This window comes from Rosa chinensis, chromosome 6, assembly GCF_002994745.2.
Source record: "Rosa chinensis cultivar Old Blush chromosome 6, RchiOBHm-V2, whole genome shotgun sequence".
In the NCBI taxonomy this organism is placed as follows: domain Eukaryota; kingdom Viridiplantae; phylum Streptophyta; class Magnoliopsida; order Rosales; family Rosaceae; genus Rosa; species Rosa chinensis.
Window position 1 is genome coordinate 4,921,840 of NC_037093.1, and position 17,891 is coordinate 4,939,730.

Sequence of the window (17,891 nt, forward strand, 5' to 3'; positions counted from 1 at the left end):
AATAAAACACACAACCTCTCAATCAACTAATCTATCAGATTATCCAAAATCTCTCCGGAGCAACCTACCTTCAACCTAGTTGAAATCAGCGAAGCCAGGGTAACGCCCTAGCAACCCAACGAAGCTAAAGTCACGCTTTAGCAAACTCCATGCTTTCTCCTACTTTCTGGTGATTTCTCTGCTCAACCTACAACGTTGAGTATCGACTCGGTGACACAAGAGATCACACCAAAAGTCCTTATCCGTAAAGCATAGAAAAGAACCTTGTGACGAGGTTGGTGCTCTCCTTGTCCACAACGTTTGAAAATAAGTTAGATCAAGGGACGCCCCGACGACTACACCCTTAGTGTTGGCATGCTTGCGCAATCACACCAGTAAAAGAGACTATTTCGTAGCCCAAACTAGGCCACAGCCAAACAGGAAGTTTGAATGTGGATTTGATAAACCACTACTAGAAAATTGGCTATAGGCCACCCCTAATTAGACACATATTTATAACCGTATCATTTGATATATTAAAGGACACCCTCATCTATTTTCTGTATTCTTTACTTTATAGATGTTGATAACTGTGTAGTAAAAATGGTCAAATTAATAAAATATTATATTAAATCAATTAGAGATAGTCATCCGTATGTAATGATAAAGTAAAAATTAGAAATGCAAACATGAAAAATAAACATTTGGAATAAAATTCATTTACATACAGTTAAAAGTATCTATAATATTTGACACAATTAACCGTGTCTAGGAATTTTCACTGATAAAGGTATCCTTTCATTTTCCACACAGAACCGTGTGCAAATGTTGCACCACAATATTAATATTAATTCTTCATTGAAAAAAATATTAATTTTAATTTACCAACAAATTTTCTCTAATTTCATTTATTTTATATCCAATTATATCAAAATGGAAAACGAAAAATGCACATTTATCCAAAATACGGGATAACCACCGTTTTCACCTCCCCCTTTATCTCTTCCACTCACACTTTAAAAGTTTTATCTCATCCATTCGTCATTCACACTTAAAAGTTTTTCAATTTCAGTTACCTCTTTCAAACTTGGATCTTTTATTGAACTGGGCATATACATACACAGAAGTGGGATACAATGTTCTTCATCAACTAGCCGGTAAAATCAGCCCTTGAACTTAAATTTTAGATTCATGCTTTGAGATTTAAGGTATAATTATGATTAATATTCATATAATTATGATTAATATTGATCCATTTGCTCATCTCACAGAATAGATCGAGATCAATGTGCACCTATTCGCTCATTTGCTGGGTTCGATATAGCCTCTAATCCTCCATCACCGTCTTAATTGATTGCAAATGACACAGTGAGTTGAGAGTGAGCGAATGGGAGAGATCGTTTTGTTTCAATTAGAGGCTAGGAAGCTCTGGCTTAATCAAATTGATGGATGAGGATGTGAAGGGGAGATAAGAGAGAGGGCGGAGGAAGAGGATTGGGTTGCCTTGATCCGGCGACCGGATAAATATCGAATCAAAACAACAAATATAAAAATGAAATATAAATTTTCTTTTGAATATTAAACAAACAAAAATTTGAATAAGAAAAACAAATAAAATTGGAATAAAAAGGAAAAAAAATATTTGTATATTTTGATTAATATATAAACAGATATTAAAAGAAAATTAGAAGAGAGAAACAAAAACATTAATACAAAATTTAAAATAAAATAAAAAACATAGACACCAAAGTCAAAAGCTTGACTTTTAGTTACTGGAGCCTGTAATAGAGAATACTCTTCTTCATTTCATGACTGCACCATATCTAATGACTTTTTGATACAGTTATCCATATCGTCAGGGGCGGACCCGTCATTCTACCTAACGGGGTCTGGACACCCCCCCCCCACACACTTCCATATATATGCAATTCTATACGTATGATATTAGAAAAATCAATTAAAATCTCTTCATACATACAATATAGTTGACCCCCCCCCCCCCCCCCCTCTTTCACTCTCTCTCTCTCTTTCTCCACTCCCACGTGACAAGTAAGAAGGGAAAAATTCAATCAAGTAAAACTTTTATCTTTACTTAATTAATTAAATCAATAGGCAAATTAATAGGTAAACCTTTTATTTCTTCACACAAAAAAACTGTTTGGTTGATAATAAGTAAGATTAAATTTAATCAAAAATGAAAAAAAAGTAACATAATAATTTAACAAAAATCTTTAATGCGGTTAAATATTCTAAGGTATAAAATAACATCTAACAAGCCAAAAACATGTGTGATTTAAATATATAATTTCATTGTGATTTTATTGTTACAAAATTTTAATTTTTTTTTCTTATTTGTACTTTTGTTCTTTTAATTGATAATCAATTTTTTTCTTGTGTGTACATTTGTTCCTTTAATCAATGATCGATTGAATTTACTAGTTGTTTACCATAAATTTAGGATTTAGGGTTTGGAGTAGTTTTTTTTTGGACCCCCCAAGATTTAAATCCTGGTTCCGCCACTGCATATCGTCTAGAGCAAAAGATACAGAAAAATTAAAGTATTCTATAAGGCATATGCTAGTAGTGAACTTAAGAAAGAAGTTTGAGTGTATGATACATGTGACTGCTGAAGATTTAATACGTCTATATCAGATTATGAAGTTAATGTCTTATATCTCTGCTTGGAAGTAATTTGGGCTTCATCTAGTCCTCCATCTACTTGAAATAAAAAATAAAATAAAAAAATATTGGGCTGACCATTTGGTCAGACTTCTTGATGGACCGCTTAGCTACACTTCAATAGTGGTCTATTGAACGTGTTGTTGTAGTCCCGTAGTAGTGTAGTACACATATAATAGTCCCCAATCGAATTAAAAAAGTCTCCAATAAATCCCCAAACAAGTATAGCTGCAGCCATCAGGTGCATCATGACTGTGATGCTACAAGCAGTTCTTCTAGTCTTCCTCTTTCACATCAATGCTGCTTCCAGGTCCATCATCTCCAGCTTACCCGGCTTTCCCGGTGACCTTCCATTCAGACTTGAAACTGGGTTCGTACTCTTAACAGACTACATACTAGTTTTACGTAGTTGCATATATACATTGATGAACCGTTCAAAATTAATCATGGCGCGCTTCTAATTGTACTTATTATTATTTATTTTTTTAAATGAGCGCTTCTAATTGTACTTATTTAGGTACATCGGAGTTGGAGACTCGGATGATGTGCAACTATTTTATTACTTCATTGAGTCCGAAGGATCTCCAGCATATGATCCTCTTGTGCTTTGGCTCACCGGAGGTCCTGGTTGTTCTGGTTTTTCTGGCCTTGTTTATGAAAGTATTGGTATGCGTATTTTTCTTCACTTCAAAATCACTTTTACGGTCATCGTCGATAAGTACATTGCAGGTTTAGAGTTATATATAGTTCAGTAATTCTCTGATGCTCTAGTTCAGACTAATGAGGTGAATGTTGAATCACTAATCACATAATTTTATATTTTCATTTGTTAATTAATTTGCTTGGAGTAGAATCAGCCAATGTCAAATCTTTTAGTCATATGATTATCAATATGTGATAACTTTAGGATATATTGGAATTTTGTTCTATATTTTAACAATAAATTGAGATTTTGTTCGGTCCATTTATTAAGTAAGGGGTGAGCGTTTAGATCGAAGAAAACCGATAAAATGTTTGTACAAACTATTCGTGTCTATTTGATCAAAAAAAAAATTATTCCTGTTTGTATTTGTGTGTGTAATTGCACAATTTGTTTATTTGGATGGCAATTTTTTTCTTTCTTAATAAATGCAAAGACCTTAGGAGTTAGGACTGACGGCAACTTTTAAGTGAACAAGTATTTTTTCTAACAAAAACAAGAGCTCTCTCCCTCTCTGTGAGAAATACAAGGAGGTCCTGGAAAGGCAGATCTCTCTCTCTCTCTCTCTCCCCTCCCCTCCTCTCCCGCTCATTCTATTCTTCGTATTTATTCTTGGAAATTATTCTAAACCCTAAACCCTAATTGACTGTTCTTGGTATCATGTGTCTTCTAATTTTCTTCACTTCTGCAATCCTTCATCATCTTACTCAGCCATTAATTTTGGATGTCTGGGATTTTGTGTTTTTGACTTCGGTTGTTGGGGTTTGATGAAAAAATGACGGTGTTTTGGTTGAATTTGGATAGATTTTGGTATGATTTGAAAATATCTAGTCAGATACTGCAACCCTAATAAATAAATAATCAAATGGTGCGGGACATGGAAATTAATGCCCAGCAGAGTATGCCCCACCTTTAATACCTAAAATTTAAGGAAAAACAAAAAACAAAAAACAAAACAAAACAAAACAAAACAACATAGATAGTTACTCTGAGATTTTGTTATAGGTCCTCTGTCATTTGACTATGCACACTCGTTTGACAACAAGCCACAGCTGAAGTTGAACCCATACTCATGGACAAAGGTAGGAGACTTATGACGACATGTGTTTTTGTTATTGACTCATTGAGACCTCCAGAACTAAACAATATAAAATACTTGCAGGTTGCCAACATAATATTTATAGATGCCCCAGTGGGGACAGGATTCTCATATACAAAAACTTGGGACGAATATCGCATTGTGAATGACACAATATCAGCCGCACAAACATATCAGTTTCTTAGAAAGGTGAGGTTTGCATTTTATTCTTTGCTAATGACATGGGTAACGCATACAACTTTATGAATTTAATTTAATTTTAATATTTGGTATGGAGGATAAATTTTGCCTCGACCCAAACCCTGCACCACTGACCAATCGTGAAGTTGGCGTACACCAAATAGAAAAGAAGGAAGACTATATGGTCTCACAAAACGGCCCCATAACTTGTGAAATGGGAAAATTAAGGCACACAAACAGGGGCGTAGGGAGATTAGGGCGAGAAGGGTCAATTGACCATTCTCATTAAGCTGTCATTGGTTGAAACATTTGATACCTATATACATACTTATATTTAATATATTAGTTTGACCCTTACATGAGAAAATGAAAAGAAATAGTAAAGCTTTTGGACTTTTGTCTCATTCACCCATAACTCCACAGTTTGGACATACTCCACCATCTTTTATTTTTTTATTATATTTTATGCATATGCCCTTCATTGATCAATTAATCAATAACAGTTTCGTTACATATATATTTAGGTTTATACACTTATTTTCTTCTCTCTTGCTCATTCTCTGTTCTGTTGTCTCTCCTCTTTCCACTTCTTCTCCTATGAAACGCAAGTCGAAGTCTGCTACTCTTTCTTTGATTTTTAGTAGATTTATGAATCAAGGCAACATTAATCAATAAGGTAATTCATCAAATCTTAATTATAATTGTTTTATAAAAAAAAAATTTGTTAGTTTTGAGTATTTTATGACTTATGATTTTTTTTTTCTATCAAAAGAATGACATATAGACGAATATATATAATTTTTTTTTTAACAATCAATATATACAATTTTATGTTATTTGATGAAGTTCATTTTTGTATAATCATTGTTATTTAATTCTGACCCTCCTGATAACATTTCTGGCTACGTCACTACACACAAAGCCGGTGAAAATTCGATTTCGACGGGTAGATGTATAAGTTTATAGTTCATTCATAGTTGCCTCACCAAAAATCTAATTAGCACTAGGAGGGATGACCATTTTAGAATAAGTGGGAATCGAACTTGGGTGGTCACAATTTCATGCTCGTCTCACCAACCAAACCTATTAGCACTAGAAGGGCCAATCCCTTTGGAATCTATAAGAATCAAACTAGGATGATCACCATGCTAGTTACCAAACCAAATGCCTCATGCCTTGATTTTTAGTTTTTTGATCGAATGACCTATATTATACCGATTCGTGCAGATTTTTGGTTTAAAAAGTCAAAAAATCAAAAACCTATATCTTTATTTTTTTTAATTTCTTTTTTGAGGAAAAAAATAAATAAATAACCCTATATCTAAAAGCCACATATTGCATAGTCACCTTGTAAGTGCTTCAAGAATATTTATGGTTGAATATTGATGTAATTTGACTAGCTAGCTTCATTGTTCTAATTTACTATCGTGGTGTAGTGGCTTGTGGATCACCCCAGGTTCATCTCCAATCCACTCTACATTGCTGGAGATTCTTATGCAGGCATAGTTCTTCCGATCATCGTTCAAGAAATATCTGATGGTAAGCCTATATCGTACAATCAAACTTATGTCAGCTTCAGCTTCAACTACCAAAAATTGAGAGAAAGTATCTTTTTCTTTTCTTTTTTTTTGAGAAAAAAAAAAGAAGAAATTCATGAATATGAGAAAGTATCATTAATATCATGCAACTGAGAAAGTATCATTAATATCATACAACTTTACTTCACTCTAGATCTCAATAGAAATTAGATATATAGGGTAAACCTAGTTTCTGAATTTCATTTTTTTTTTCTCCCTTCAGGTAATGAAGATGGACTTGAGCCAGCAATGAATCTCCAAGTAGATGTTCTTCTGTTTTGATTTTGAATCAATAATTTGTCTTACGTTCCAAAAATTTTAATCCTAATAATCACTAACAGCAAGTATAGTGTCTACGCGCCCGCGTGTGTATACATACATACATCAGTCTTTTTATGTTAAGGATCTCCTTAGATTTTAAAATTTAAGAATTTCCTTAAATAGACTCATTTTTCGATCGCATATCTACATCTCAACTGTTCAATTTTTATGTCCTAATGTATAGATCACTTCTGCAAATTTTCAGCTAAATTGATGATCGTTAAGGTATCGAACTAGATTAAATCAATTAACGAACCGAATCTGTCCAACCTGAACCATTCGTGTTCATAACTATAAATTGCAGTTTTGAATGCCTTAATAATTATCAATTTGGCTGAAAATTTGCATAGATGATCTACTCATATATACCTAAAAATTGAACAATTAAGATGTAGATATGCGATCGAAAAATGAGTCTATTCAAAGAAATTAAAATTTAAGGAGGTCCTTAGCATAGAAATATATTATATATATATTTTTAATTTGTATATATATTCCGCAAATAGGGATACGTCCTTGGCAACCCAGTCACTGATGAAGTACAAGCTGCCAATTCCCAAGTACTCTTTGCTTACCTAAAAGCTCTTATATCACATGATCTATACCAGGTGATGGAAATACCTTCCGATGTTGTTTATCTTAGCTAGCTGGGTTCCATATTCTCATAAAACATTCTCTTCAGATCGTTTTATTGTGACATACTATCAAAATTTGACAAAGCTTTACTCTATAAACATGTAATTTTCTTGCATGCTTAATCAATTTCTTGCTGCCAAATGTCTCTTTCTGACATATGGTTATAATTTTCTTCACTTTTCAATTAAGACAACCAAAAGAAATTGCAAAGGCGAGTATGTGAATGTGGATCCGAACAATGCACTATGTTTATATGATCTTGAACTTGTCAACGAGGTGAGTGTAAACCTCATTAGAGACTCTCCCAAGAATTGAATACAAATTTTAAGTTTGAAGTAGTGCTGAATGAAATATAATGACTCTAAATCTGAACAAGCAGTGCGTCCAAGACGTAGGCGAAGCAAATATATTGGAACCTTCATGTACTTTCGAAACCCCAAAACCAATAGGGAGGAAGTGGCATCCTCAAGAATTCAGTAACAAAGATCCTATAGATCTCCTCCTTCCTTCCACTCAAGTATCTAGGCCATGGTGTCGGGTACGTATCTCTCACTGTCTCCTCTTTATTATTTGTTTAGTTGCATTTATGCTGGAAATGTAGAATTTTTATTAGAATTTCAATTGCTTCAAAGGAAAGAGCGCGCGTTTAGAAGTGCTCATTACTACTGAATTACTGATGAAGCATTGTTCTTGGCTCTAAATCCATAAAGTACTTTTAAATTGTTTTTCATGCTGTTTAGCAATTCTACCTAGACGTAACTGAGCACGTGTGGCTGTGTTGTACAGGAATACCATTATATATCTTCTCATATTTGGGCGAACGATAAAACTGTTCAGTCTGCCCTTCATGTTGCGGAGGTACTTTCATTAGTTAATTCTAATTGTAGTACGAGTCAAGGAATATTTAGCATTCTAAAAAAAAAATATTTAGCATTATTTTGTTCTTCTCTCTTATATCATCATTAGCAGTTTCTCTATTTTACCTTTTTTTGATAATGGCAAAGTACCTAGTCTTTTTTTTTTTTTTTTGGGGGAGGGGGAACTTAAAGCCTAAAAGCATTACATTGATCCTCATAGAGAACATCCCGAATAATAACAGGTGTCTCATCAATCCAAAAATCATCAACTTTACTCCAACTAGCAAAGTGTGCAAGTTGATTGGCCACACCATTTGCTAGCTTTTCTATAAGTATGTCGACATTGAAAAAACATAAAAGAGTTAGCATACCTTTTGCAATCTTCAACAATGCGACCTACCTCAGAAAGATCTTCCTCTTCCCTAGAAAGGGCATTTACAATAGCTACACAATCTGTCTGAAGCTCCACCTCATCCCAACCTTTATGAACATCAACCAGCAAGCCAGCTCGAAGAGACTCCATCTCGGCTTGGAAAGCGGACTGAACATGAGGCAGTGGTCGAGTAATACAGCCATGCATTCTCCAGTTTCATTCCTCACAATGACACTAATACCTCCACTACAACCCTTCTCAAGTCTGAAGCTATTGTCTATATTTACTTTCAGCCTTCCCTTAGGTGGGCATTTCCATTTTGCAATCAGTCTTTTGAAACTCTTGGCTTCACGGATACAGAGCTTCTTGTATTCTTCTAGAAAAACACAAACCCATTTCGTCACATTCTTTGGGACAAAACAGCTTTGCTTCCACACTATGTTGTTTCTCTCACACCACACTGGGCATAGAAACATCAAGAATAACTCAAACTGCTCACCTGTCTACTGTGACAACATAGCACTTATCCAATCCATCACCGAGACTGCAGGATGCGCCGAAGAGCCCAGTTTGAGGGGACAAGTCTTCCAAAGCAAGTTCACAACTCCACAATCCTTAAATACATGTAGCACATCCTCTTGTGCTGACAAACAGAAGGGACATAGAGCGTCTAGGAGCAACACCCTCTTTTACATAGTTGCTCAAGTAGATATCTCCTCTTTAACCAAACGCCAAGCATGTAATCTGACCTTCGAATGGACATTCAACTTCCACAGCTTCTTCCATAACTTGCACCAGTCATTGTGAGACATTGAAGTTGATGCCCTCATCTTCATTTTCTCAGTTACTCTAGTAACATGATAACCATTTTTGACACTATAAATCCCCTTCTTGTCAAAGTGCCACACCAATCTATCCACCCCACCATTCAAACTTAAAGGAATCTTTGCAATGCTTTCCACCTCAGATTCCGTAAACAACTCATGCAACAACCAACTCTCCCAGTCAACCGTACTTTCACTAATAGGCTCTGCCACCTGCATGTCCTCAGAACCTTCCATTGGGAGGGAAAAAGGTTTAAAAGAGTAGGGTACCGGAATCCATGGATCATTCCACACTGATATATTCTCCCCGTTTTCCTCTTGGAAGCATAACCCCTTCTTCAACAATTCTATACTCTACATTATACTCCTCTATGTATATGAAGACCCCTTCTTTAACTCCACATGCATGAAACCACAATTAGGAAATTAATGAGCCAGTAACGAGCCTTCAAAACCCTTGCAAGAATTGAGTTAGGAGATCTCAATAGCCTCCACCCCTACTTTGCTAGTAACGCTCTATTGAACAAAGTTATATCCTTGAACCCTAGGCCCCCTTCTGATTTAGGAATGCACATTTTTTCCCACGCCATCCAATGAATCTTCCTCTCATCACCCTTGTCGCCCTACCAAAACCGTGCCATCAAGCTATGCATCTCATAACATAAATGCTTTGGTAACTCAAAGCAGCTCATTACATAGGTTGGAATAGATTGAATGATGGCCTTATTGGCACCTATTTCCCTGCAGTGCTGAATATTTTACCTTTTTAGCTATTTTAGAATAACACAAATGTTTAAGAGAAAAGAGATTCAGGAGACTGCTTGGATGATTTCATTGATAATATGAGACTCTTTATATAGAGGATTACAAGTACAGAACCTTAGAGTACAAGAAAACCTAACTGAACATTGAATAGGAGATCTAGAAGATTCTACCCTATTACAACTGAAACAAGTAATTGTGTTTGGGCCAGACACACATAATTCGAGTTTCCTAGCCTACAACATTCCCCATTTTGCCATCTAAACATGGGTGCTCCTCACATTGCCTCTTCAAAAATCTTGTCGAGTAACAAAAATCCAGTGAGACAAAAATAACCTCAGTTGAAGGAGAAAAAGATCGAATACAACACACCCTTCTCATTTCGAGATCAAAACATGAAGACATCTCCTCTTGATGACTACGATCATGGGAGTTCGGATAACTTCTGTAGACCAATACTTTTCACATGTTTCTCAAAAGTAGATTTAGGCAATGACTTAGTAAATAAGTCTGGAAAATTGTCATCATATCAAACTTGGTTTACTTTGATCTTGAGGAGAGTTTGTTGTTGCTGATTGTAGAAGAACTTAGGCGCTATGTGCTTGGTGTTGTCACCCTTGATGTAGTCTTGCTTCATTTGTTCAATGCAAGCAGCATTATTCTCATAAATAGTCATAGGCTTATCTATGATAGACTTCAAACCACAAGTACTTCGAATATATGTAATTATGGATCTCAACCATATAAATTTACGAACTGCTTCGTGAAGAGTTATAATCTCTACACAATTTGAAGATGTAGCGACAATTGTCTGTTTTGTAGACCTCCAAGATATCGCGGTGTTTTTCATGGTGAACATATAACCAGTTTGGGAATGACCTACGGGTCAGAGAGATACCCAGCATCAGTTAAACCTTCCAAAACATCATTTGATTTTTGGTAAGGCGTAGAGATCGTCGGCCGGTGACACTAGTTGTGGCAAAGACGGTGGATGTGGCTTTCTCGGTGTATGGTGGATCTGAATCCATCATGTCATCATTTGTTTTCTCTCTGTAGGGATAGAACAAGCCCATATATATCATACCTTTTAAGTATTGACATATATTCTTTCATACTAGTCCAACGGCGCCGCATTGGCGCAGAGTTATATCTAGCTAACAAGTTCATAACAAATGAGATATCTGGTCTTACGCATTGTGCTAAGTACAATAATGCACCTATTGCATTTAGGTAGGGCATTGTGGCCTCTAACACGCCTTCATTATCATCCTTAGGATAAAACGGATCATTTTTAGGGTCAAGACTACAGACGACCATGAGAGTGCTCGCAGGCTTAGCTCTATCTTCATTAAAGCGCTTAAGCATCTTTTAAGTATAAGTTGATTGGTGAATCAGAATGCCATCAACATAGTGCTCAAACCGAGACAAAACCGTGTTCTCCCAAGATCTTTCATCTTAAACTCAGATTTCAAATGTTCAGCGGTTTCTCTTAACTCATCAAGGGTTCCAATTATGTTCTTGTCATCAACATAAACCGCGACAATTACAAATTCGAAACTTGTCTTCTAAATGAAATTGCATGGGCATAGTTCATCATTGACATATCCTTTCCTAATCAAGTTGTCACTTAGACGGTTATACCACATCTGCCTGGATTGTTTCAATCCATATAGTGAGGGTTTCAACCTTATTGCAAAAGAGATTCTTGGTGTAGAGCTACTTGACTTGGGTAACTGAAGTCCATCGGGAATCTTCATGTATATTTCCGTATCTAGATCCTCATAAAGACTGTGACCACATCCATAAACTGCATGTTCAGTTTTTTGAAAACAACCAAATTGACCAGGTAGCAGAACGTAATGACATCCATTACGGGGGAATATGTCTGCTCATAGTTGATTCCAGGGAGTTGTGAGAAGCCAAGGTGAGGTTTGTATCTTACAATCTCATTTTTCTCATTACATTTTTTGACGAATACCCATTTATGTCCAATAGGTTTTATGTGAGGTGGTATTGGTACAATAGGCCTAAATACCTTCCTCTTACCTAGTGAATCCAATTAAGCCTTGATTGCATCTTTCCATTTAGGCCAATCCTCTGTATGTTGGCATTCATCAATGGAACGAGGTTCGATGTCATAGAACTCAATAATCTCACATTCAACAAAATACGTGAATCCATCATCAATAATGATGGAGTTGCAATCCCACGTCCCATATGCACTAGTGTAGTTTACAGAGATCTCTATACTCTCAAAAGTAGGTTCTGATGTTGAGGGGTCCCCCAACGATATCTCTTGGACATAATCACAATCCGGAAAATTATCTTGAGATGGATTTTGAGTATCGATGATCAAAGGATCAAATTGTGCTAATGTCGCTCTCTTTTTAGGGCGAGTACCCTTCAAACCAAGTGGCCTCCCGAGCTTCCTCGAGGTGGTTGCAGCTTGTGATGCCACATCACCCCACTAGGGGCGGCTCTATGTCCTATATTTAGGATGTCTATCATTGCAGTCACATTTACAGTAGGTATATGTGATTTCGTCACTTTAGCAATGTCAGAAAACGCATCGTGTAGAGTATTTGCTACATTTTGAAGCTCAATAATCCTTCGCACTTCAAGTTCAGACTGTGCGATACAGGGATCGAGATGAGATAAAGTGGGACAGACCACGACAATTCCTATCGTTCCTGTTAAACGTTGAACGCTGACGTTCTTATCTCCCTCTAATGACGGGAAGATTGTCTCATCAAAGTGACAATCTGTAAAACGAGCGTTAAAGAGATCGCCTATCAAGGGTTCTAAGTAGTGAACCATTGTTAGACCTTCAAATCTAACATATATGCCCACTTGTCTCTGAAAATACATTTTGTGACCTGTGGAGGCTCGATTAGCACATAAATCAAGCACTTAAATATGTGTAAGTGCGAGATGTCAGGTTCGTACCCAGTCACTAGCTGTAATGCAGAGAAAGGTTAAGTGATGGTGGGTCCTAGACAAATAAGCATAGTTGCATGTAATATTGCATAACCCCAAGCAGAAATAGGGAGATTGGTGAACCTTACCAATTTACCAATGTTAGGGCTACAGTTTGTAGTTGTTTAATGGTGGCTTCTGCGAGACCATTTTGCCTATGCATATGAGACACAAGATGCTCAACATCAATCCCTATGGACATGCTATAATCATCGAAAGTTTTCGATGTAAACTCTTAAGCATTGTCAAGTCAAATTGACTTAATAGAATGATCTGGGTAGTGGGCCCATAGCCTTATGATCTGTGCTAGGAGTTTAGCATAGACAACATTATGAGTGGACAGTAGAGCGACATGCGATCAGGGTATCGACGCGTCAACCAACAACATAAAATATCTTAAAGGTCCACAAGTTGGTTGAATTGGTCCACAGATATCCCCCTTGGATTTTATGTAAAAACGGAATGAGAACCTTTGTATCCTTTGCACAGGACATCTCAGTCCTAATTTCACTAGGGAACAGGCTTTGCAGAACGACCGAGGGGCCTTATGAGCAATTAATGAGGAATTTGGTTGGGCCGAGGCGCCAGAAGTGGCATTGGAAGCAAAAAGGGACCTAATGGCTCCATTATTGTCATCATCATGGTGGACGGCAGTGGCACCAAGTACCTTGCAACGGTCTCACGTGGTGTGAAAATCAATTTTTGATTCTTACTTAGTGTCGCTCGAAAAAAGGATGTCCGTGTGAAGTCTTTAATATACAAATCATCATATCACGACCAAGATGACCTAGCATATATGCCATGCCAAAGCCAATATGTGTTTGAATCCAAAAGATCTTTTCTTATAACATTATTGGTTTCAATGGCCTGAATAGTGGTGACATACAATCCACTAAATAGGCACATAAGTTTCTCTAAGATGCTCTTTCGTCCACAATCATTAGAGGTGATACAAAAAAACTCAATTATGTCCTCACTATGTGTTTCCGCATGAAATCTATTGGCTCAAATATCTTTAAAGCTCAATAGGGTTTGATTTTCCCTAGGAGCGTAAAGAGTTTCTGTGACATTGATCAAGGTGTCATTAGGCAAAAGGAATTGGGTCATTCCACGTCATTGAACTAAACTCGATAGTCCTACCATCGTAGTCACAGAGGAATGCGTAGGTAACATCTCCAAGAATAGTTGCCTATGACAGAGAAATGTGTGTGTAGTCACACTATTCGCGAGACAATGAAGTTCTCCAAAGCACATTCCTAAAATAAAGAGCTCAAAATTAAAAGAGAGTCGATATGAAAGGACTCCAAATTTTATTCATAAAGCCAATGGTTACATCAAAGTTTCTAACCATGAAAATCTAATCCAAACTAGCTAATGCATACAATGGTCATCACTTAACTTCTTTTGGTAGCTCCAAATTAGACATGACCAGGGAAGAAGGAAGAGATGTCGATGGAGCAAGGCTATCTTAAGTACCATTAATCTCAACTACTTTCCAAGAGATCAAGCCTACTTTGGGTAAGCCTATTTGAAGAAAAACTAGCTGAAAACCAAAGGCATCTACTAAAACTTATGGCAAGTGCCTTATTACATCAATCTTGGAAATAAAAGGCTTAAACAAAATCGGTGGTTTCTTCATCCTTGCTAGATTTGAAGTCTTCAACCCTTAGCTCGAGATCTTCATCTTGATCTTCTTATTCCATATAGTGAGCTTCCCTTGCTTTGGGATGCTATACGTATTTTTGCTCAATGTCTGGATGCTCCACATCGAAGACATAATATAGGACATCATGAACTCACTTGTGATATCTTGTGCATGTTGTCCCCAATAAAGCAAAATTCAACTTGTTCAGGTTGTTCGAATGTGACATCCTAAAATAGAACAAGAAAAATGATTATTTTGGGAGCTTAAAAGCTTAACTAAGAAAACAATAGGAATTGTTAAGCATATTTGCTCCCAAGAAATTCGATTCCAAGAGATATTGGATTAGATTGAAACAATGATGTATAATGGTCGATCGTTCGGCTCAAATCCCACATTACAAGAAAAGTGGGAGATAGAAGAAGGGATATTAGAATCCCTGAGTGCAGGAAAGCAGAAAAATAAATGAAAGAAACAAGTTTTAAAAAAGTTTACCTTTTAAGATTGCAGATTGCTTTCAATCCTAAAGTAGGATTGCAGACTGGCTTGCGATCTTGATTGCAGATTACTAAAATAAACAGTCTATTAAAAATGCTCTACAAGTAGTGAATTGCAATTATTATTATTTTTTTTAGTTGAAGGATGTTAGACTTTATTAAAATAAAAAGATTACAATGGAGAGATGCAAAAACACATGTGAACAACTGCATCAAAAATGCATGAAAATAAAAATATAGCAAGAGCACAAGCGTGATGCTGTTTTTACCACTATGGCTTGCTGCCGTGTAGTGAATTATATATTGTCGATGGTTTGACTACCCATGCATATCTAACGCTCAAAATGACAAAAGTCAATTTTTGCAAAGAACAAAGGGTAATCTTCCATCAGAAGATCGAAGCCGGTCAATAATGTCAGAATATAGCCGTGTTGGCATAAGATCCCTTTTGAACAAATACCAAAATCTCGGGTCCCTAACCCAATACCAATAAACATCAGTCCCAAAACTAGTGCAATAATTGGAAGGAAACCCAATAGAGAATTTGTATCACACTCCTAGGTCGGATCCAAGATCTACCTGGATCCCATATCCGGAACCGGTACTGACCCGTCCTCCAAACCGCACACCAAGTACTGCCTCGAATCCAAAGGCTTTCAAGCCTACCACCATCGACGCACCATCCGTCCATCAAACTACTTGGTGGCCTGTCGCCTGCAACACTTAGTACCGCTTCGTTGTCGAAGGCCATCAACTGCAAAGAAGAAGTCGACGTCAACTTCTCTGAAAATAGCACAAGCTGCGAACCCACAATCCGGTAGTAGCAGCATCAGGTGATCCCGCTGGAGAACGAACAATCCCACTCTTATCGACCACAGCTCACTCGGAATGCCTCCATCATCACCAAGATGAATAAGCCTTTTGAGACCACTATGGAAGAAAGGCAAGAGATCCGACCTTCTCAGATCCCACCCTTCCCAACCTCCGCCACCAACAACTGCATCCTAACAAGCTCTTTTCTCTCCAGTGACGCCAACCCTGCTAAAGCGGTCGCCGTCATTTACAGGCAACAACCTAATGAAAACAAAACACAAGCCTAACCCTTTGCCTTAGGAAATAGCAAGGGTAAACAAGAAGAGGCCAAAACCTGAAGAAATCTCCATGGATGGAGAAGGTGTAAGTCGAAACAGATCCGTAAGCGGCCCCGCTTACACAAAGCCTAACAGAGAGCGCTAGGTCATTTTTAAGAAATTCATATTAGTTAAAATAATGTAACTTGAATTGCAATGTTAATAAAGATCTTGATTAATTGCCTCATTAATAGAGATTTACAAAGAAACAAAACGTGAAATATTCTTCGGTCAACCTAAATAGTTATTATGACTCATGCAACAATATCATTCATTGTGCTTAATTTTGTTGATTTATGAGATGCAGGGAAGCATCAAGGAATGGGTGAGATGCAATACGAGTTTAAAAGATTCGTATGTAAAAGATGTTCCTTCTACCGTTATTTATCACAAGAATTTGATACGCAAAGGCTATAGAGTTTTAATTTACAGGTAACTACTAATTCTGCTACATATGTCATATAAATCTCAAAACTTCTTCCAACGGATTTTATCATGAACACAATATTTATATGTTAACAGTGGTGATGTTGATATGGCTATTCCATATGTGGGTACTTTTGCTTGGATAGAATCTCTGAACTTGACTATTGATGATGAGATTTCATGGAAACCTTGGTTCGTCAATGCACAAGTTGCAGGGTTGGTGTAATTTCTACCTCATTTTCTTCGCAGAATTGAGTTATAATTATCCTATCTCATAGTTACTGTTTTTGTATTTTGCATTCAGGTACAAAACGAAGTATACAATGGGAAAATATGAGTTGACATATACAACCATAAAGGTGAGAACGTACTTCAATATTAGAAATATACTACTATTTGTTTGAGCAGAAATTTACTAAGTTTTCTATTTGTGCAGGGAGCTGGTCACACAGCTCCAGAATACAAACCTGAAGCATGCCTTGCTATGATCAGCAGGTGGTTTGCATTATATCCTCTATAGTTGGAGACTGTTGAGGTAGCTAGAGTGATTTCTCTTCAGTAAGTAAAAAATAATGGCTTCTTTTTTTCTTCAAAAAGAAAAACACAAAAAATGTCTTTTCTCTTGGTCTACACCATGAATAAATGTAAACTCTTAAGATTAACAAGTTATTAATGATTTGAGTGTATTAAATAATGTCGGGTCGGTAAACTCTGTCCTAAAGATTTGCCATATTTCGTTTAAATTGAGAAAAAAATTTCTATGCACCGACAATGTAAGTGAACCTACAGATCCAACAAATATCAGCTGTTGAGATTTATTGGCAATTTTTTTTAATAACCAAAAAGTGTACTTAATGTTATCCAGCTGTCGTTTTTTGTTGGTAAAAGTGCACGTCAGTGCACTGAATACTTTCTCGTAAATTAAGGGGTAACAATTCGCAACACCCAATGAAAATATAATCACGGCAAGCTTATCAAGTAATCTTCTAATTTGTTTTGAATTAATAGATTCAATCTCACTTGATAATATAGCAAATTCACATATGATCTGATAATTTGCTTCAAAAAAAAATTTGGAAACACTTTTACTATTATTTATATATTATAATTTACAGAAGAGCACTTGCTTCACCATAACTTACTTCTTCTTCTTGTATTATTATTATAATTTTTTTTTTTTTTTACGGATATAGCCTTCTAATATGAATATTAGATCAACATTTAACCAATCAG

General features: G+C 36.3%; 1 protein-coding gene across 1 annotated transcript; it reads left to right on the plus strand.

The window, feature by feature from the left end:
* The first annotated feature begins 2,843 nt into the window (after positions 1 to 2,843).
* LOC112170053 (serine carboxypeptidase-like 18) lies at positions 2,844 to 17,496 on the plus strand. Its single transcript, XM_024307199.2, has 14 exons — positions 2,844 to 3,028; positions 3,176 to 3,324; positions 4,364 to 4,440; positions 4,521 to 4,646; positions 6,074 to 6,176; positions 6,438 to 6,475; positions 7,042 to 7,143; positions 7,361 to 7,447; positions 7,551 to 7,709; positions 7,958 to 8,029; positions 16,540 to 16,664; positions 16,755 to 16,874; positions 16,963 to 17,017; positions 17,095 to 17,496. Exons 1-14 carry the CDS (start codon positions 2,907 to 2,909, stop codon positions 17,176 to 17,178), a joined length of 1,419 nt encoding a protein of 472 aa, XP_024162967.1. The 5' UTR covers positions 2,844 to 2,906; the 3' UTR covers positions 17,179 to 17,496.
* The last annotated feature ends 395 nt before the right edge of the window (positions 17,497 to 17,891 follow it).

What these genes read in the sequence shown, in the direction of transcription:
- LOC112170053 (XM_024307199.2), top strand. Translation starts at nt 2,907, where the DNA reads ATGACTGTGATGCTACAAGCAGTTCTTCTAGTCTTCCTCTTTCACATC. An exon ending in TATCTAGGCCATGGTGTCGG is followed by an intron (nt 7,710 to 7,957) that starts GTACGTATCTCT and finishes TGTGTTGTACAG; the next exon opens with GAATACCATTATATATCTTC. An exon ending in TGACATATACAACCATAAAG is followed by an intron (nt 17,018 to 17,094) that starts GTGAGAACGTAC and finishes CTATTTGTGCAG; the next exon opens with GGAGCTGGTCACACAGCTCC.